Source organism: Embiotoca jacksoni, unplaced genomic scaffold (genome assembly GCF_022577435.1).
Source record: "Embiotoca jacksoni isolate LCO1_2020_lvr unplaced genomic scaffold, fEmbJac1.0.p SCAF_2, whole genome shotgun sequence".
In the NCBI taxonomy this organism is placed as follows: domain Eukaryota; kingdom Metazoa; phylum Chordata; class Actinopteri; family Embiotocidae; genus Embiotoca; species Embiotoca jacksoni.
Genome location: NW_027185340.1, coordinates 23,999,700 through 24,022,038, shown reverse-complemented (window position 1 = coordinate 24,022,038; position 22,339 = coordinate 23,999,700). Strand labels below are relative to the sequence as shown.

At 40.0% G+C, this 22,339-nt stretch overlaps 1 protein-coding gene across 4 annotated transcripts; it reads left to right on the top strand.

Annotated features, from left to right (window-relative positions):
* Positions 1–988: 988 nt before the first annotated feature.
* On the top strand, positions 989–16,721 carry rubcnl (rubicon like autophagy enhancer). 4 transcript variants are annotated; one of them, XM_069155143.1, is made up of 17 exons: positions 989–1,058; positions 3,243–3,354; positions 3,639–4,035; positions 5,989–6,263; positions 7,568–7,665; positions 8,447–8,831; positions 9,815–9,860; positions 9,946–10,051; positions 11,486–11,622; positions 11,709–11,773; positions 12,564–12,603; positions 12,729–12,806; positions 13,186–13,306; positions 14,955–15,016; positions 15,264–15,417; positions 16,183–16,273; positions 16,437–16,721. In XM_069155143.1, exons 1-17 carry the CDS (start codon positions 1,056–1,058, stop codon positions 16,538–16,540), a joined length of 2,274 nt encoding a protein of 757 aa, XP_069011244.1. In that variant the 5' UTR covers positions 989–1,055; the 3' UTR covers positions 16,541–16,721. The 4 variants fall into 4 exon arrangements, with proteins under 4 accessions (XP_069011244.1, XP_069011243.1, XP_069011245.1 ...); XM_069155142.1 differs by having other exon boundaries at positions 3,636–4,035; XM_069155144.1 differs by lacking the exon at positions 989–1,058 and having other exon boundaries at positions 3,265–3,354; positions 3,639–3,677; positions 3,761–4,035.
* Positions 16,722–22,339: the final 5,618 nt, after the last annotated feature.

Below are 22,339 nucleotides of genomic sequence, written 5' to 3'. Positions count from 1 at the left end.
TAGAGTTTGCAAACATTAGTGTGCAACATTAGAACCATAAATGACTTGTTTAAAGCAGGAGAAAGCAGAAACACTCTGAATGAACAACAGTATTGTTTTGCGTTTTCAGCGCAGCATACTTATGTATAAGTAGCCTGTGTGTGTGTGTGTGTGTGTGTGTGTGTGTGTGTGTGTGTGTGTGTGTGTGTGTGTGTGTGCTGAGTCAACTGATTACATAACCAGCTGGCCTCAGCAAATACACTGCGCTGATCACTGATTACACTCTGCATGCCAGCACATTTGTTCTTATGTACTTGAGAGGACCTTTACTGACCTCCACAACACGTCCCAATACAAACCTTAAAAACACCCTGATTCTAATTCCAAGTCCTTCAAAAAGCCCTTTGAAAATGACTAAACACAACAGATTCCAGGAAATGTCCCTTTTCAAAAATGTCCCCAAGTCTCTAAAAACGTATTTGTTTCTAAAAACATCCAGATTTTTTTTAAACATCCGGGCTGTCCATAAAATATCCTTCTTCTTTAAAAATGTCTGTGGTTTCATCTAGTAGCAGGAAGCAAAGCATAATGTGTACTTTTTGACTGCAGTGTAGTCAGTCAGTCCGATTTACTGTTTTTAAAACACTAAATCTGACTCACTTTTCTCCAAAAAAAGAACTTAAAACCATTGTGAAACATTTAAAAATGCCTCCAAAATAAAAGTATGTGCTGATACTGAATGAATTAACTTCCTGTCATAAAAAGAAGTTCCAGATTAAAGCAAAAATTAAGCATTAAGGTGGTTCTATTTCGAGCAATGTGATTATTATTATTACATGTGTGGAAGGTGTTTACTTGCTGTGTTGTATACTGATCGCTTTTTGTCCTCTGTTCTCAGGAAAAAACACATCTCAGCCACAGAAAGTACAAACCACAGTTAAATACAGGAAGTGCTGATAATCAGCCACCTCTCTTCTCTGTTTCTGCAGCTGCTGCAGCTTTTGGGGGACGAAGACTCGTTTCTCTGACTGGACTCCGACAGGTTTCCTCGCTGCTTCACTGTTGAGGTTCACAACATGGTGAGTGGTCTGATGATCTTTATGTTCTGGTCAGCGCTGCTCTCTGATCAAGTCCTTTTCATTAACTGATAATGAAGACTTTAATAAGAAATCTTCAAGACCTTATCGTTGACAGACAGACTCTACTTCTGCATTTATACAGGAAGTTCTGCTTGGTGTGTGAAGCAAACCAGCTTCTTGAAGTGAAATCTACGAATTCATATGCTCAATATATTCTAGTCTTTAAAAAAAAAAAAAAAATGAATAAAACTCCAAGAGTCAACACTGTTTTTAGTCCTCAGACTTCATTTTTGACAGTAAAATATTACAGTAAATATCCATGGATGCTTTTGATAAAAAAATGTCTTCTGTCATGATCTGAGGCATTTTTAAATTCACCTTGTACTTGCATCTCATACTTTTGTGTGATTTCTGATTATTAAATGGATATAGAGATCTGAATATCCAAAAATTAAGTGATTATTTTGTACTATTTCTTGGTTAAGGGCCAATTGGAAAAAGCTCACAGAGAAGGTTTAAAGGGTTAAAATTTCAACTTCTAAAATGACAGTTATTGTAATTGTCCCTAAACACCTCAGAAACTCCCCCATGTAAAGACACAGTTAATCTGGATGGAGCTGCCTTAGAAGGTGGTTTTTTTGACCTGCTTTTTGTGAGGATGTTGACTCACACATGCCTTCTTTCACCTCCACATTATTGTCAGACTCGGAAACATCCTCTCAGAGTGATGCTAAAAAAGTAGTCCACGCATTTTTTACCATCAGGTTGGAGTATTGTAATTATTTACTATCAGGGTGTGCCAGTAACTCCTTTACATGCTGCACTGATTTAACAGGAGAGATCATATTTCTCCCACATTAGTTTCTCTTCACTGGCCTTCAGGAAAATGAGAAACATAATTTAAAATTGAGTCCTTCATGACCAAACTCCATCATATCCAACAGACATCATATTATTCCAACAGGGCGGCTCTCTGCCAGAGTTCAGGCTTACATCTGGTTCTTACACTTTGTAAAATGCAAAGCAGAAGTTTCAGGTCTCAGAATCCTCGACTCTAGAACCAGCTCCCAGTTTGGGTTCAGGAGGTAGACCCCCTCTTTACTTTTAAGATTGTAAAAGTAAATTATAGTTATGGCTGGCTCAGATGACCCTGAACCGGTGTAGTTTGTGTTTTTTCCTCTTTGTCCTCCCTCTCCCTGCTCACTGCAGGTATCTCTGGCTCTGCAGCATGTTTGTTTTCTATGGTTGCTATCTTCATCAACCTGCTTAGGATTTGTGAGTTATTCTATGCTCCTCTTTTCTCTCTCTGCTCTCCCCTCACCCCAACCAGATGAGGCAGATGGCCGCCCACCTCTGAGCCTGGTTCTGTTGGAGGCTTCTTCCTATAAAAACAGAGTTTTTCCTTCCTATTGCTGCTCGTGTGGGAATTGTTGAAGTGTTGGGTTGAACATGCTTGTCTTAAAATGGCAGTAATAACTTGTTTTAAAAGTGTTGACCATTTAAAAAGATCATTGTCATATTTAATATAAACGTTTAGAGCAAAACAAATTCTGTGTTATACTGACACGGCTACCTGGTTTACTTTTGCAAAAAAAATCCTATAATATCAGTAGCTAAACTAAAACTTTTGATTTGTGAGTTTTAAATAATATTAAGATATTTTGATGACAGAAATAGATGCGTTTGGGGACTTTTTGAAATGAGGAAATATTTATTCTTTGGCTGACTTGTCAAAATCACATTCAAATTCTGGCTTGCACAGGATGTGCAGTTCTTGTGTGTAACCACTCCTTTGTTGGTAAATGTCATTATGTGTTGCTCCACACTGGGACTTCTACTGAGGGATTTAATAAGGTGTAATTTAATAAGTTTGCTCACTAAAATATGCTCATACATTCAGCTTCATGTCCACAAAGATTCATGTCATCAAGATTCATTCTGCCCTCAGTGTTACTGAGGGAAACCATCTTCAGACTTTGACCTGTAAGTTGCTTTGTGATCGTGATCAGTTTCCAAGAAAGGCGATCCAGACCTCCGCAGGTGCACTAGTTGTATGTATGTGGGTCATTTTGTATTTTCTGAGGCGTTAGCTGTGTTTTCAGCCCTCAGAAAGCACTGTTGCAGCAGGAAGTTTGCATCAAAGCTGCTGTCATTGGGAAACGTTGCCTCTCTTGTCGTGTGCAGATGAGGAGCTGCAGTGGCGTGCCCTCCTCTCTCTGCAGAACCAGGTATGTCAGCTGGTGTTTGGACCCTGAAGATACACCCGCTCCTCCAACTGCAGCTCTGACAGTCACTGGTAAGATCCGCCGCGCTCTCTAAACAGGTATACAAATCTGGTAAAGACCTTGACAGTCACACAGGGAACAGCGGAGAGTTGCTGAAAGGCCTCTTTAAAACATGTTGGAGTAGCCTTGATCAAATGTTACTTCTTTAATTTGAAAATTCTAGAACTGTTTCTGGCTCTAGCTTGTAAAATATGTCCACTCATCCTTCACTGAACATTATATGATCAATATGTATAAATATGATCAGTTATATTTACTTCTTCTCTGTCTCTCCCCTCTTTCTTCCTATAAGCAGAAGATGTGTCCCATCAAAACCAACAGTCGGCCGCTGCAGGTTCGATCCCACTTTTCCTTCTGTCACCATCAGACACCGGGGGACGAGAAGTGAACACAACATTTTCCCATCAACACCCACAGAAAACTTCCACAAAGAAGAGACATCACAAAGCCTTCGTTCACTCCCGCTCTACGTTACGCAACACTTTCAAAGCCACTAACAGCCACAGTGATGAAGGTGAGGATGATGAGGGTGAGGAAGGAGACCTGAGACCTGCTGAGGCTGACAGCAAAGCGTCTCTTCTGCGTCCAGAAGAGGGAAACGTCCACCTTCCCAGGAGCAGCCCGATCATCTCCAGACACCGCAGGCTAATCTCCTGGCACGCAGAGGCACCCGACCCGCCTGATCCATCACGGTAACCGTGGAAATATTCACGCTGTCACATAACAATACATTTGTCAACCTCATCTGACACTCCTTACTATTTCTATTATCGTTTACACTTTCTGTTGTTCCAATGAAAACACAAAGTCCAGAAACAAGATTGACTAAAAATAGTAAACGTTTTTACCCTGAGGCTGACAACATAAAATAAAGAATGAAAAGACAGAAAGAAGAATGTAGAAATAACAAAACAATTAAAAAGGAAAATAAAAGAAATATAAATGTGAGGTAAATAGTGTCATGTAGAACATATATGTAATAAATGTAACACACACACACACACATACCAAACAATGATAATAGAGTGCTATCAAATATACAGTATACTGTATAACATGGAAAGGAGGACTGGTGCTGTCTGCTGCCACAGTGTTACTTTGACTCCACCACTAGATGGCGCCACATGAACTATGATAATCCTCCACAGTGTCACTGACTGCTGAACAGAAACCACAGAGTTATCGGACACACTTTAAAGACTTTCTGCTGTTCAATAGTATTTCTACAGGATGCTGTAACTGTCTGCAGTGTGTCTTGTTACCTGTGAAGGCCTATATGAAGGTGTTTGTGACTTCCTGAGGAACCACGGTTTACTCTTCCTGACTGACTCTGTTTCTGATATTTGAAGGTTAAAGTCATGGAAGTTATGAGATTACCTACAGTCAAAGAGGAAACAGGAACTGAAACAGTAAATGAAGAAGGGTATTTTTACGACAAAGATTTTATACCTTAATGTAAAAAGGAGGAAGAGTGATTTCTGTTGAAAATCTATTGCCCAAACCGCTTCATGTCACTCCAAACAATACCTATATTCTTGCACAGCTGTCAGCCATGACAGGTTCCTTCTTACTCCCCTTACATGTTGTTTCTCTTTCCTGAAATGTGTTAAAATGGACCATTTTAAATTGGTTTCCTCAATGTAACGTACATGTTGTCTCTTACATTCATTAAATCTATTCACTCTGTTTTTAATTTATGCTTTAACTTCGGCTGAGACATCAGACCACAAAAGACCCGGGGTTTTTTCAAATCATTTTGGTCCACATATTTTAAATCATTATGAATTTGTCCAGAATTTTAACCATTGAAGTACAAGATCACATCAGTCGTATTATTCCATTATGGGAATATTTAGAAACCGAAACTGTTGATTATTTTCATTATCAGTATGTCTGTGGATTATTCCATGTTTAAAATGTCAAAAGATTTTGACAAAAATAACAAAATGATTATGTTGTCCGATGAACAGTCAAAAATGTTTATGTTAGGCAGCTATTTTTTTAATCAGCCAACAAACAGCTCAATAACATCAGTCTTTTTTAAAAGTAAAACTTAAAGTGTCTTCTACGAGACCAAACTCAACATCAATAAGTTTTTGACTGTTCATCGGACAACACAATCATTCTGTTATTTTTCCACCATTTTCTGACAATTCATACATGGAATAATTAATTTATTGTTGTAGAAAATATTTGTCAGACATACTGATAATGAAAATAATCAATAGTTTCGGTTTCTAAATATTCCCATGATGGAATAATACGACTGACGTGATCTTGTACTTTGGTGGTTCAAATTCTGGACAAATTTATGATTATCTAAATTATGTGGACCAAAACGAGTCGGAGTAAACCCGAATCTTCTGTCATGTCTATGTGTCTCGATGTCTCAGCCTAAATTAAAGCTTAAAGAGTCAGTGAGCTTAAATACTTAAATACTACTTCAACTTCCGCCACAGTGCACACACTTCATATACTTCAGTGGGAAACTGAACTGCTTTAATTGCTGCACTTTTAAAAAAAATAAAATTCTGCCTTTTAATTCTTTCTTTAGCTTGCGTGAAGTTTTATTTCTCCCCAGGTTTTTTTTGTTGTCACTGCTACATCTGTTTGTTGTGACTAAAGTGAAACTTTACTTCTCCCAGCTCGGACTCCCCATCTCCTTCATCTGGTTTGCTGTCTCTAGATCAGCACGGGGGTCCGGTGGCCACCGGTATGGAGGATCTGGGATCCAGACAGAGCTCCTGTCAGCGCTCAGCCCAGGTGGAGGAGAAGCGGCACTGCATCTCTATCTCATCGAATCTGAACCGACTCCTGAGCAGCCTGACAGGTCACTACGTTTCCCACGGTGGACAGCAGGGATTGGCTGAGGAGCTCAGACAGCGGGGCCCAACCAGCTGCGATGCCCCTCACGCACCAGGTTAAATAGGTTTTATCATTACTGCTGTGTTTACTGTGCGTAGTGGCAGACAAATTATCCCCCACCGACCCCAGCTCTGATTATGGTTAGATTTAGTGTTTGAGCTGCATATTGTTTCTAATAAAGGGAAAAGACTGATGATTGCCACAAGAATATAAAATGTGCTATCATCTAATGATATCATCTCAGTCTGATTTGGATCAAGCTGAGGAAAAAAAATTGAGAGCAACAAGGTGTTGTTGCCACAATAAGACCTCCGAGTTATCCTGCAGGTTTTAATGTTTGAAGGCTCCTTCACATTTTATTGAGGCTGTTTGATATGTAATGTGACCGTTATGAGGGAAATGTGGTAAATTCGGTGACCCTTGACTGCATAGGACGACTCGCCCACAGTTTGGGTCTTTGACACAATCTGACAGCCTGAAAGTGACTGTACAACAGGAAACCGATTGAGACCAAGATTTGATTAGATCCATCTGTACAGTGTGACAAGAATTAAACTCACAGGCAGCCTCACAAAGCTTCCAACAGCAAGGTTTGTTGTTCATTGCAGGTTTTGCCAGTATGAAGACGGTCATGCTTTGTCAAAGTGCTGAAATAACAAGGCCTCAAAGAAAGACAAAACAGGATGTTGGTGAGCAACTTCCCAAAAAGCCACGTACTGATTGGCCACTTTTTTGGTTATTTTTTATTCAGCTTTAGGAAGATAAACCTTGGAAGGTTTCCATCATGGCTAAATGATCCCGGTAGAGACATGACAATGGCTGTGGTCTCCTCTGCTGAACTCCTTGTGAAATCACTATTGGACTAACTGTCGAGTGATATTTTCTTATCCTGTCCTGAAAATTCATTTTTAAAATACACCTGTCAGTAAACTCATACATACTGTGTCAGTTTCACATTTTGCCTAGTTAGACATGCAAAGTACACGTATGTGTGAGTGTTGACGAAGCAGGTCATGTGACGAAGTGATAAAGTGTGTGTAGGGAGTACGCTGGTCTATTCTCAGAAAGAAAATACTGTCTGATAATAATTAGTGACAGAAGCTGAAGGTAGAAGCATCTCCAGACCTTCACATTAAACAACAGGGTTCCAGAGAGTGTAATGATAAGCAGCAGGAGTATTCACTTTGTGAAAACTGTTTCTAATGTTTCAAAGTTTCAAAAGAAGAAGCTCGTTACATTGAAGTATATATGATTCAACAGCACTTATTCGTGTGTGTGTGTGTGTGTGTGTGTGTGTGTGTGTGTGTGTGTGTGTGTGTGTGTGTGTGTGTTGTGTTGTGTTGTGTTGTGTTGTGTCAGGTCTCTCTGCCTTAACACAACACAGCAAAGAGAGGAGGTCCAGTAGGATCCCAGATTTCTCTGCAGACATCTTTAAGACCAGTTGTGAGCTGGAAAAGGTGAGTTTCTAAGTTCAGTTACAGTTTTATTGCTTCAGATGTAGAAATGTGGCACGAAGCCTTCATCCCTTTTGGAGTCATGAGTTTAGTGAGTTACATACGAGCTCCCTTTCTAACAACCATACCAACACTTTGACATGAAAAAAACATTGCGTTAATTTCAGGGTGTCAGATTAGAAGATAGATATCACTTTCATCTGTTGATCTCTCTGATAATCTGAAAATGATTTCTGTCTTCTCAATGGCTTCTGAATAATAAACAAAAGAATGTCAGTATGTACCTCAACTCCCTTCTGCCAAATGTCCTATCTTGGCATATTAATGGAAGTAAACAATAATTAATGGATTCTCTCTGGGATTCAAATCCTCTCCTCAAAATTGGCCCATGCTACACTCTTCTACCAAGTTTCATGAGTTGGTAAATCTTCCTGCTCACAAACAGACAAACAAACTGCAGCGAAAACAAGTTGAAGCAGAGCTGATATTTGTATCAAACAACTGTATTTACAAATTCAAGATAACAAATATGTGGAAAAACGAAGTCTGGAAGTGCTGCGGTTGTTTTGTAAAACAATCTTAAAAAATTTTTTAAAAAAAATCCATCCATTTCTATTGCAGCCAAGAGTACATCATGTGTACACTAAAGGTCATTTAAACTCTTTGTTTCAAGCTGAATATTGAAGCCAATAAGATGTTCACATAAACAGTCAAATGTTTTAAAATATCTTGTTTGTTCAAAATGCCTGCTGTTTCACCGGCGTCTGTACAAATGACTGTGCAGGAAAATGCTCATTTCATCTTGGTGGACATGGTGCTGGAGGTGCTGGAAGGTGCCAAGTGGACTCTGAGCTTTGATCGATGGACCTCCATGATGGAAAAACACCGACACACACAGTGCAAGACGTGCACACAAAGCTGCACAATCTCCGCACGGGACAGACCACAAAAACAGACACACACACGAGACTGCAGCGGAGGTGATCCTGAGCGGGAGAGTCACAAGCTCAGACATTCACATGAGGACATGAAGACATCACTCACAGACACACACTCTCGTAATACACAACAACACACACGAGGTAAAGAGGAGAAGGACGCAGGGAATGATGAGACTCAGCATCAAAAAAATACTCTCTCTGTCCTCTCTACTGACAGTGGATTTGAAGGTAAAAATATTTGTACTTTTAACGTTTTTTGGGGGGGCTTCAAGACACGTTTCCTTCCAAAGGTCCCAAATAACTTCTCATCAAGGATGTGGTCAAAAATCCTGTATTTATTCCACAGAGTCCAATGCAATAAACAAAGTCAAACTTTGGCCAGATAATAGCTCTAGTTGTGCGTGTTAAGGGATCTCTAAAGTTATTACAATTCATCCTAAAGCCGTTGAGATGATTTCAATGGACCAAATTTATGTTCATTCCCCAAAAATATTGACCAACTCGTTCTCATTCTCTCTGTCAAACACGGCCGCTGAGTCAAAGCTGTTCGTGTCAAATAGAAACGCACAAGGTGGCCTTTGGTGTCGGCACCGTGAGAGAGAGAGAGAGTCTGCGAAGTCTGCCTGTAGCAGAAAGCTGACTGCACCCAGGGCATGTCAATCAAACCAGAAACACCCCCAACTACACCGCTCTGAGACATAATATTGAATTAATCATAGGACACACAAAAACGTGTGAAACCCCCTGCTTCATGTAGGTCACCGTGCTGCGCTCCAACAGGAGCAGTCATGGCACCTCGTATGTATTGGAAGCCCCGTCCAGAAAAATGTCCAGTATTGTTGCATTGTTTCCTGTAATAGACATGTCCAAATAAAAGGCACTAAAGGACATTATTAAGTTATATACTTATATTATATGTTCATTTAATTCCAGAATTTCTGTTGCACATATTGTAATATTGATGGAAACCTGCAAATCTCACATATCAAAAAACGTACCTGACAGATTTTTTTAGGATCATTTTTCTCACCACTCTAATTTCTTAGATTTTTCTACGGGTGACATATCTGAAATAAAAATGTCTCTCTCTTATTGACAAATAAAAAAGTACACGTATTGTAGGTACTGTAGGGATTCTTGTCCTCTAGTTTAATATGTAACTACATGTGAATGAACAGGAGCATCATACTGTGTGTGTATTTACATTTCAGACTGCGGAGTCGACACAACGCTGATGCCGAGAGATTCTCTCAAAAAGTAAAAGAAACAATTACTTTCTGTAAATCTACACAGTCGTCCTGTGTCGTGTTTCTGAGTCTGTCTGACGTGTCCAATAATGCAGTGCGGAGATGTTGGCCCAACAGCTGGTGGTGGAGTTCAGGAGGAGCTGGCTTCCTTCCCATGAGCCTCGGCGAGGCCGACAAAGCCTCCGCAGCTCCCTTCAAGAGGTGAGAACACGCACAGACACACGTGCTTCATTTGTACGAGTGAAACACAACAGGCACAAATAGAGAAATATCTGACAAGTGAATGTAGCTGATAGCAGAGAAAATGCTGTGTTGGGGAATATTTAAAATTGACCAATTATGTTTCTCGGGTAGTAATGAGATGTTACTTTAAAGTTGGAGTGTGTTCTTTTATACTTCATATAGATTGTTGCCACAGATTCTTTACAATATCTACATTTGGATTGCTGTGATGACTGGCTCTTTATATAAGATGCTAAATGTTTGCAAGTAAACAATATTAAGTCCGTAATCTTGCTTGGTTTTCCCTGACCTACATTTGATTTTGAACAAAAAAGAAAGAAGCAATCTGTTGGATCTGATGGAAATGCAGCCTGGTTTAAAATGAGGTACGCGGGTTCTTGTTTTCAGAATGAAACCGGTTCTAGAAGCTGAACTTTACTTTTGGGGTCACAGGTCACAGGGCAGGTTTTTTGTTTGCAGTACCACAGTTGGCCACCGGGGTGAATTTACAGCAAAATTGAGTGGCAGCGGCATATCCAACTCTTCATGCATGCAGCTATTGGATCAACAGCTCGGCCTGTTTGATGCTCATGGTTTCACTATACATTGGTTGATATCTGTGAGGTGTGCGAGTCCTTATGAGTGGAATACCTGTTATTGTTACGCCAAAAGAAGAATGTTCATGACATTTTACAGTTCTCCTCTGTACACACAAAGATTTTCATGGTAGGTTGGTCAAGCCTCTCAGAGAACCTTTCCCGGTTCTTCTGTGGATTAAGGTCGTCTCAGTGTCTCATTATGGAATCCCAGACAGACTCAGTCATGTTAAGATCAGGACTCTGTTTCTGGTAGCTTTTTATGACTGCTGCTGCAGAATAAATCTGAGAATATTCTCCCTCATGGAAACATCTGAAGTGCTCCTGTCTTATATTTAGATTCCAGCTTCAGGAATGGCAAAATCAATTCACTGGTTTAATTAGTGTGAAAAATGTCTAAAACAATTAGCTGTATTGCCATGAAATGTATTGAATGCATGAATGGTCCCCAGAGGATTTCATTCGTCCTGGCAGCCTTTGCTTATGTTAACATGCCAAAAGTGCTTTAATATCCATCAGTTAGCTGGTGGAATGCCAATAACAATGTAGGGTTGCAAAAAGGTTGGCGTATCGACCTGAACTAGCAGGATGAATCAGGGTACACAAGGGGACAATATTTAGTTGTTTTTTTTCCACGCCTGATTCCTCCCTAGTGTAAACATTATTGTAAAATGCTTTTTATACAGCTACACAGGAAACAATGCAGTTGAACAGGAAACATTTGCTTCTGAGTGATGTGTGATATTTTCGAGGTTTGCTTTCTGGGCCTCCAGTTAGCCTGGAAATGTTCTCAAGCTTTTCTCTGTTTGGCCACCAGCTGCCAGGTACTGGAGGTGTGGAGGTGAGCAGCAGCAGCCTGACGGAGGAGATCAGACTGAGGACCAGGATGAGAGGATCTCTGAACTGGGCACCACCTCGCTTCCAGATCATCTTCACCCTCCACCCGACACACAGGTCTTCGTAACATCAGACTCAAAAACACTGCACACACACCAGCATGAGTGAATGTTCACTGATTTCACTGACTTTCCCTCCTCTAGACGCAGTGAAGTTGTGGCTCTGCAACACTTCCTGTGTGCCGGCTGTGGGACAGAGATAGAGCCCAGTGAGTACCGGATCGTATGGATGACACAGATAATCAAACATTTTTAAATATTGGATTGGATTGTGATTTAAGGTTCAGCACTGTGTGCAGTAGAAGTTCATGTGCTTCATATGATGCACATGATGCTATTTATAATCCCTCTACAGGAGACTGAGGCAGGCTCAGAAAATGTTCCTACTATTCAGAAAGTATTAAAAAGAAAATGATGCCTCAAAGTCATTAACACTATTTAACTTAAATTCAACCTGACAAATCCCACTGAAGGAAGCAACTTCTTTTTTAACCTGGCCTGGACGGCAGCATCGTAACTTTCAGATGGACCAATACAACCTCAGGCGCGTGTTGTGTCAAAAAACAACCTTAACTTGTATCATATGTGTCCAGACTGTTCAGTTGTAGCTATTATCTGCTGGAAGGCAAATTCAGGCAAAATGAGATCAAGAGAGAGGATTTAGGATTAGATTTAGGAGCTGCAGTGGAGAGAAACCTGTGAAGCATCAGTTCACCTAAAGAGGAGTTCAAATGGAAAATGAACAAATAATAAAGAAATCAAATTGTGCTTTAAAAATGAAAAGGGAAACATAACTGATACTGAAAAAGGAAAAATCCACAGAAATCTTTATTGACAATACTTTACAATAATCAGAAATTAATATTTAATCTCCTTGCATTGCCTAAATACTAAAAGACTGTGAATGCAAACAGGTTTCAGACGTGTGTTCATCCTGTAATGAGGTAGAAACTAATAAAAAAAAGCATGTCTGAGTTGTTCCTGTTCCTCTGCCACCAGGGTACATCAAGAAACTGCTGTACTGTGAATACCTCGGCAGGTATGTTGAATAAAGTGTTATTATGCAAATATTACACTCAGTTTGTGGTGTATTTATATAAAACAATGCATATGAAAATAATCCAGTCTTTGTGACTTCATCAGCTCCTTCTAATTGCCTCGCAGGTATTTCTGTGACTGCTGCCACAGCGGCTCTGAGGCGTTGATTCCTGCTCGAGTTCTGTCCTGCTGGGATTTTGGCAAGTAAGAAAAAAACAACTTGTGCTATTATCGCTGACATTTACACAGTTAGACTGCTCGTTACTCTAAATCCAGTGGCCTGTTGTTATGGCAACAAGTTAGTCAACAAAAATTATGACAATCATTTTTTTCATGAAAATGACCAAATCGTCCTGTTACAGCTTCTCAAATGTCCTCAGCAGCTGGATCACGAATATGTTGAATTTTAGACTGTTGGTCAGACAGAAAAAACAACAACAACAAAATCAAAATAAAACAGATTAATAAAAAAATGAAATTTAAATGATGATACCGTTCACATTAAATTCCATAAATTGCTGTTATTATCTCAGTTAAAAATGTACTTTAAATTCAATCTGTCATGTTAATGTTTATATGGCAGGTACCCTGTGAGTGATTTCTCCAAGCAGCTTCTGGACTCAGTGTGGCTTCAGCCTCTGTTCGACCTGACCTGTGTGGGGAAGACTCTGTACAGCAGAGCCAAAGAGCTGGACAAGTTCAGAGTGAGTTCAAGACTGAATTATTGCTACTGTCGTGATCAGTTTATCCCATTTAAATTGAATCTACCTGCTTCACATTCACACATAGGTAGGCAGACAGACCTCCATCCAACCTCAATAAGTCCCTGATTCTATAATAAACTGGTGTGGTGATGTAATAATTCTCCCCTGTGGAACCACAGTCCTTCAGAACAACTGCATTACGTTTTAACCAGTATGTCTGTATCACAGAGGATTAGTCAAGAAAGATATGTTCATATCGTCCATTTAAACACAACAGAGGTTGACCAAAGTGCTGCACATCATGAAACAAAATGAAAACAGTAAGATAGATTTAAACATGAGTGGAAATAAACAATAAAGACGAAGAACGAGATTAAGCCAACGTAAACACGTCAGAAAAGTAAATAAAAACTGAAATGGGCTTCATGCGGAGAAACCAGTACAAATAAAGAGGTTTTTAAACAGGATTTGAACACTGGTGACGCGATCTGCAGAGGGAGGTCGGTGTGAGCTGTGAATGCTAAATTGTGACATGAAGTCATCGTATCCTAGAATGTTTTGTTAGTATTGAACCATCTGCTGGATTGTAACATGTACTGTACGGAGTTTAGGTTTGGTAGGCCGAATGCATGAAGTGGCAATGGTAATGAAAGTGACAAATAATTTGTGGATCCACCTTGTGCTTTGGATCTGTTTCAAAGTTAAATGGGTTCTTCCTTTGCCCATGATACACCCTGCCACCATGTTTCACCAAAATCAGGCACATAGACAAACAAACAAACAAACAAACAAAACCAAACATATTCACCCTCTTGACAGAAGTAATAACTCTACTCATATCGTACCTTTCAAAAATAAGTTTAGTGCTTTACAAAGACAAACGCAGAAGAAAGAAATAGAATGTTAATTTCTAAACAAAATTGCTTCTTTTAGCAAAAGAAGAAACAGAGCTGATCTGTCTGATCTCCTGCAGCAGCTTGTTCCAGAGTCAGGACAATCCAAAAGCTCAGTCAGACATCACTTTCAGCCTTCATCAAGAAATTACTAACAGACCACTGCCAGAGGAGCTCAGGCTGCATTCGGGTTGTAAAGGACAAGCAGGTCAGAGATCTACTCAGGGGCCAACCCCAAGTGGGACTGAAAAGTAATCCTAAAGATTTATAAACATACTGGTAACCAGGGAATCTAAACTTGCTGTTATGTGGCCTCTTCCCCTGGATTCCTAGTCTGTGCATTCAGTTATTCTTCCATCTCAGACCGACTCCATGATGATCAGGGCTCTGTGGAGGCCATAACGTCTGCTGGGGGACTCTTGTCCATGGAGCTGTAGATGGTTCTTCGTGACTGTGGCTGGATGTTTGGTAGAGACAGATGTACTGAAACATGGAGAGAAAATACAATCTCATACAGTGAGACACAACAACTGACACACAACAAAACAAAAGACAAAGAAATAAAAGAACAAACACACTGATTATTTAAAAAAGATTGCAAACCTTCACTGATTTGCTGTGATTAAGTTTGGAGTAAAATATTACCGATTCACTTTTAAGTGGGTTCAACACAGACAGCACAGAAGTTCATCTTTCCATTGTTTCTACTTTTCTTCTTCATTTGCCTCCTTTCCTCCTCTTCATGTTTCCATCAGGAGGTGCAGGAGCAGCTGCTGGGCATCAAAAAGCTGCTGACAGCCTGCAGATTATCTGGCAGGTAGAACAAGTTTATTTATTTCACACGTGGAATAAATTCTGCTTCAAACAGAACTGTTACACTGTGAACAAAGAGGATTACACTTAATATTAGAACACTGGATCTGAAAACAGATGTTTTTGATTGAAATTTTTAAAGTGATGTAAAAAACCACAGCGAATTATCCCAGCTACAAGACATTAATGCTGTGGTCCACAAACAGGTCATCTGCCATCAATAAAAAGCCGTTTTTGTGTTTGTGTCCCAGGGTGGTGGCGGAGTTTGAGCAGCTCCCTGCTCACCTGATGGAGCAACCACACCTCTTCTCCATGGACGACTTCCTGAAGGTGAAGAAGGGTCAGCTGGTGACGCAGGCCAGAGCGCTGGTGCACTCCGCCATTGGCCACGTTGAAAACTGCGAGGTCAGCCTGAAGTGCTGTGTGACATGTTTCCTGTTGTGATTTATGTTTATCATAAGATGGGAATACATGGAGTATATTTCTAATGGAGAATATGATTGTTTTTGCGCTGTTTGTCAGTAGATGTCACCAGCAGATCTCCGTTCATTATTTTGACACTAGCTGAATCATTTGGAGTTAATAGCTCATGTTTTGGTGCATCGAGCCTTGTTAAACTACTGCTGTCATATCTTACCAAAGGTAAAAATCAAACAAACCACAATCATATTATTCGTGGTTCATCTCCACTTGAAAGTCATTGAGAGCAGATGTCAGTACAAGGCCCCATTCACCTCAATCATGTTTTAGGACACACCAGAAAACCGTGAACCTCATTTTGGCTATTGTATGAAAAACAGTGAACATATGCTTTAATGGTATATTTAATGACATTAAAGGATGTGTGTTTTAATAAGAGTCTAAAAAGCCACATTTAATCTACTTCAATTCAAAGATTATGACTATAAAACTCTCCCAAGGAGGGCGGATGCCGTTATAGGCAACATATCCTACTGCTACATGAACTTTGGTCATGTATTAAGAATGGATTCATTTCTCGACACCTGATACTTTCAGAGAAGACTAAAAGACGAACAGACAGGAACCAGGAGCTGAGAGAAAGATCCCCACCAGGACATGTTTGTCCATGAAAAGTTAAAGGTGTTTAAACTGCACTCACTGTTGAATCAAACCTCTAATTCTGATACTTATTCTCCTTCTTTCACACAGCTGTGTCTGGCTCGAGGTTTCATCTGTGAGTTTTGCAAAAAGAAAGACATCATCTTTCCCTTTCAGAGCGACATATGTAAGCGCTGTACAGGTGAGCATAAAAATGGTCTCAAATGAAAACGGTTTTGACGGTGGATAAAATAAGTCCTCAGACTGCTCTTGCTTTGCACTTTTCTGTTATATTGACAGATTATGAAACTAGTTACAGAAATACTGCAGCAGACATCAACTCTCCTGTCTTTTCTCTCTCACAGTGTGCAAAACCTGCTATCACAAACACTGCTTTGTGGAGAAAAAGTGTCTGAAATGTGCGAGGATCCAGTCACGGAAACAACGATCAAAGACGTGTGACAACTGACCAGCTCAGTGCCTCACGGGTTCATATTAAGTCAGCCGTATTACCACAGCTTTACATGAACAAATAATGACACGTAAATGAACTTTAACTGGTAAACATGTGCATTATTTTTAAATACTTTGTATTTCCTGTGGAAATAAAAAAAAAGGTGCGAGAGGGATTCTACCTTAAGACACGACAAGACATTGGGTATGTCTTTGCAGAACCATGTCAAATTGTCTGCTGCCTCTTTTTTTCTTTTACATGTGTAAATGTGAAGTGTATGCTGGATGCAATCAAAACATTCAGAGACTGCGTCTATAACAACCAAAAACTGTACTTGATTCCAATCAGGCCACCATCCCCTTCAAAGTAGTCACCTTGTGCAGTGATACTCGGCTCTCCACGCTCCTGCCACGCTGGGAAAGCACCCTGAAAGTCCCGTTCTGTAAGTGCGGCAAGTACCTTCTGTGATTCGCAGAAACCGTTCAGCTTAGACTTCCTTTTTGAGTCCATAAAGCAGTCGTAAGGATCCAAATATTGGGAATACGGTTGTGCCAAAAGTGCCATGGAACCTCAGTTCAGGCATAGGGAGAACATGCAAATCCATACAGAAAGGCTCCCGTCCCAAACGAGGTTCGAACACAGAAGTAATGTCCGGAGTTTAACACCAAATTTCATCTTTGCTTTCTGGTGAATAGACATTTACAGTTGTTCTACCTGCTTTGCAAAGTAAGTAAATAAGTAAACTTTATGTATAAAGTTCCTTTCAAGTGAGGTTCTATACAAGGAGGTTAAAAACAAGACATAAAAGTAAAAAAAACAAAACATAAAATAATATTTAAAAAATATATACTTCACAAAGGGCAAACACAAAGATCGAAAAGGTGATTTAAAAGGTGATTTGATGTCCAGGTCACCCTGTTTAGATGCTGGAGCATCTTTGGGTAAGTCAAACCCCAAGTTGCTCCTCTGCTGAAATGCATGTTGGGTAATGGGTGAATTGGACAAGAAGGGGCCTATGTTTATAAAGTATCAAACCTAATCTTTACTATAAAGTAACCTTTTAATAGCCACAAGAAAATAACATTGTATCTGTATTTATGTTCCCTTTAAAACTGGAAGTATAAAACGTATACTGAAGTCTGGGGTGATGTAATGTGAATCAGTGTATGTTTCCATCAGCTGCTTTAATACAGTGAGGTGGCATTTCATCTGTTTGTTCTTTACATGACATACATGACTTGCTACAAGGGTCCTGAGTGAGGATGTCAAGGCACACCCCTCAATACTTGGTCGACTTTGAGGAAACATTTTCAGGTATTACAACTTTACATATAATCAGAAACTCTGTCTCCATCAGACTTTATTGCATCCATCGCTTTTCTCTCCCAAGTTTCCTTGTGTGCAAATTGAAACCACATCTCAGAAGAGCTGCTGGGTACAATACCTTGTGAAACTTAGCTTATAGGCACAGTATGGCCTTGTTTTTTTTTTGCATGGAAGCTGAGGAGCTATTCTGTCATTCTTTCCAGGCAGATAGAAAATGTTCGTGAAGTCACAAATCACTTTTACTTACAAAACAAAGTAATGCTTTGTAAAGGGTATTAAAAACTATGTTATAACTGAATCACAGGGGAGAGTGGAGGTCACAAATAGGGCAAGGTGGAGCTTAGCTCCCAATTAAAGGTGTGACACAACAATTTAGGGGGAAAATTAAAAACAAAGAAAAACATTGTGTTTGGCAAGTCAGTGTGAAGTCTGTGTGGAGGTGTTTGTGCGGATTTAATGAGCACAACTAAAACGAGGTGCAAAAACACATCTCTCCATAGATGGGTGTTTGGTAGGGCAGATCAACTTTTACTGTCCATTAGCTACCTCTGAAGTTTACCTGTGACCTGTGGCCATTAGCAGTAACACTAACATAGATCCCCCCGCCCCCTACCACCACCACCACCACACACACACACACACACACACACACACACACACACACACACACACACACACACACACACACACACACACACACACACACACACACACACACACACACACACAGAGAGAGAAGTCCCATAGGACTTATCTTTGTGAACAGTGTTTTGCAGCCCATTAGCTGCTCCTGATGTTGTTGCGCTGAACCCCTCTTGTTCACACCTGCATGAATGATGACATCTGAGGTGTCACTGCAATCAGAGGTGTGAAGAAAAACAAACCTCAGGACAAAGACATGATGCAGCCAACACACACCAACATGTGATGCAATTATTGCAAAGAAAAGAAAGTTGTCTGTCATTAGAATATTCATATTTCTTCAGAATTGAACATTATATCTATATTTGTATATATTTTTATAACAGAAAAGGGTCAAATTACCATTGATTACTCAAAGTCACAGCTCCGCAGAGAATTACCACCTGAGTGTGTAATCCCCTTTAGCTCAGAACAAGCTTCCAATGTTTTGATTGTTGTAGCTGTTCTTTTAGTGCAAAAGCGCCACAAACCTGCAGTAACATCACCTGCCTTGGACCAAACAGCAGGCAGACACTGCCAGGGACCAGCTGCTGAAATCAAGAACTTTTAGCACTAACAGAAACTGATATTTTTTGAGAGTTTCTGGTGAGGAAACACTGAACTAAAAGTTTGAAAATGACTTGCACTCATCAGTCGGCCAGAAACTGGACTCCCAATGAAATCCAGTGTTTCTGTGCCCTAGATGTAGAAACAGGGAACTCTGCTCACAAATCGACTTTAAAAAAGTGACAATAGGCCATCGTTGTGTTCACAATGTTTCTACTGCCTCAAAGTGCCCCTTTAAACACTCACAATATGCATGCGCAAGGGTCAAGGGTCATGAAAATCTGCAGATTAGGTCTTATAATTATATATAAAGTCTGATAGTCGGACTTCACCTACAACTACTTTTCTTTCATTTGTGTCATTCATTTATTTAATAAACCAAATGACTGCAAAGTGACTCTCCAAATTTCAGACTTAGGTTCAGTCTGTAAAGTGCATTGTACTTCTCTGTGGTCTGCTGGGGGAGCAGCAATGGAGCCGGAGACACCAACAGACTTAACAAACTGGTTAAGAAGGCCGGCTCCATCATCGGCTACAAACTGGACAGTCTGGAAAAGGTGGTGGAGAGGAGGACGCTGAACAAACTATTGTCCATATTGGATAATCCTGTCCACCCTCTCCACCACCTGCTGCAGGGACAGAGGAGGACGTTCTCCTAAAGATTCCTCCAGCTCTGCTGTCACAAGGACAGATACAGGAGATCATTCCTGATACAGGAGATCATTCCAGATACAGGAGATCATTCCTGATACAGGAGATCATTCCAGATACAGGAGATCATTCCTGATACAGGAGATCATTCCTGATACAGGAGATCATTCCAGATACAGGAGATCATTCCTGATACAGGAGATCATTCCAGATACAGGAGATCATTCCTGATACAGGAGATCATTCCAGATACAGGAGATCATTCCTGATACAGGAGATCATTCCTGATACAGGAGATCATTCCAGATACAGGAGATCATTCCTGATACAAGAGATCATTCCTGATACAGGAGATCATTCCTGATACAGGAGATCATTCCAGATACAGGAGATCATTCCTGATACAGGAGATCATTCCAGATACAGGAGATCATTCCAGATACAGGAGATCATTCCTGATACAGGAGATCATTCCAGATACAGGAGATCATTCCTGATACAGGAGATCATTCCAGATACAGGAGATCATTCCAGATACAGGAGATCATTCCTGATACAGGAGATCATTCCAGATACAGGAGATCATTCCTGATACAGGAGATCATTCCAGATACAGGAGATCATTCCAGATACAGGAGATCATTCCTGATACAGGAGATCATTCCAGATACAGGAGATCATTCCTGATACAGGAGATCATTCCAGATACAGGAGATCATTCCTGATACAGGAGATCATTCCAGATACAGGAGATCATTCCTGATACAGGAGATCATTCCAGATACAGGAGATCATTCCAGATACAGGAGATCCTTCCTGATACAGGAGATCATTCCAGATACAGGAGATCATTCCAGATACAGGAGATCCTTCCTGATACAGGAGATCATTCCAGATACAGGAGATCATTCCTGATACAGGAGATCATTCCAGATACAGGAGATCATTCCAGATACAGGAGATCCTTCCTGATACAGGAGATCATTCCAGATACAGGAGATCCTTCCTGATACAGGAGATCATTCCTGATACAGGAGATCATTCCTGCCCACTGCAATTAGACTATACAATAACTCACCTCTGGCAAAATCCATCACACAGCAATAACACTGTTGTCTGTGTTCTTGGTTGTTTGTATATAATATATATAGATATATACTATACTGTATATACTGTGCATTTTATATTTTATATTTTGTACTGCTATTTTATTGCTTTCTATTATTCTATTATTATCTTATTGCTTCCTGTATGCTGCTGTAGCGAAAAAAAATTCCCCTCGGGGATTAATAAAGTAACTACCTAACCTAACCTAACCTAACCTAACCTAACCTAACCTAACCTAACCTAACCTAACCTAACCTAACCTAACCTAACCTAACCTAACCTAACCTAACCTAACCTAAAGAATGGGAACATGCAGTTGACTGTAAGTACAAGGATGATGCACTTAAAAGTGTCCACAAATTGAGTATAAAACAATGGAGACTTTTTTTTAAACTTTCAATGAATGCTAAGTTTCACAAGGTATTGTACCCAACAGCTCTTCTAAGATGTGGTTTCAATTTGCACACAAGAAAACTTCTAGGAATCTACAACCTTGTGTTGGAGTGCAGAAAAAGAGATGGATGCAATAAAGTCTGATGGAGACAGAGTTTCTGATTATATGTAAAGTTGTAATACCTGAAAATGTTTCCTCAAAGTCGACCAAGTATTGAGGGGTGTGCCTTGACATCCTCACTCAGGACCCTTGTAGCAAGTCATGTATGTCATGTAAAGAACAAACAGATGAAATGCCACCTCACTGTATTAAAGCAGCTGATGGAAACATACACTGATTCACATTACATCACCCCAGACTTCAGTATACGTTTTATACTTCCAGTTTTAAAGGGAACATAAATACAGATACAATGTTATTTTCTTGTGGCTATTAAAAGGTTACTTTATAGTAAAGATTAGGTTTGATACTTTATAAACATAGGCCCCTTCTTGTCCAATTCACCCATTACCCAACATGCATTTCAGCAGAGGAGCAACTTGGGGTTTGACTTACCCAAAGATGCTCCAGCATCTAAACAGGGTGACCTGGACATCAAATCACCTTTTAAATCACCTTTTCGATCTTTGTGTTTGCCCTTTGTGAAGTATATATTTTTTAAATATTATTTTATGTTTTGTTTTTTTTACTTTTATGTCTTGTTTTTAACCTCCTTGTATAGAACCTCACTTGAAAGGAACTTTATACATAAAGTTTACTTATTTACTTACTTTGCAAAGCAGGTAGAACAACTGTAAATGTCTATTCACCAGAAAGCAAAGATGAAATTTGGTGTTAAACTCCGGACATTACTTCTGTGTTCGAACCTCGTTTGGGACGGGAGCCTTTCTGTGTGGATTTGCATGTTCTCCCTATGCCTGAACTGAGGTTCCATGGCACTTTTGGCACAACCGTATTCCCAATATTTGGATCCTTACGACTGCTTTATGGACTCAAAAAGGAAGTCTAAGCTGAACGGTTTCTGCGAATCACAGAAGGTACTTGCCGCACTTACAGAACGGGACTTTCAGGGTGCTTTCCCAGCGTGG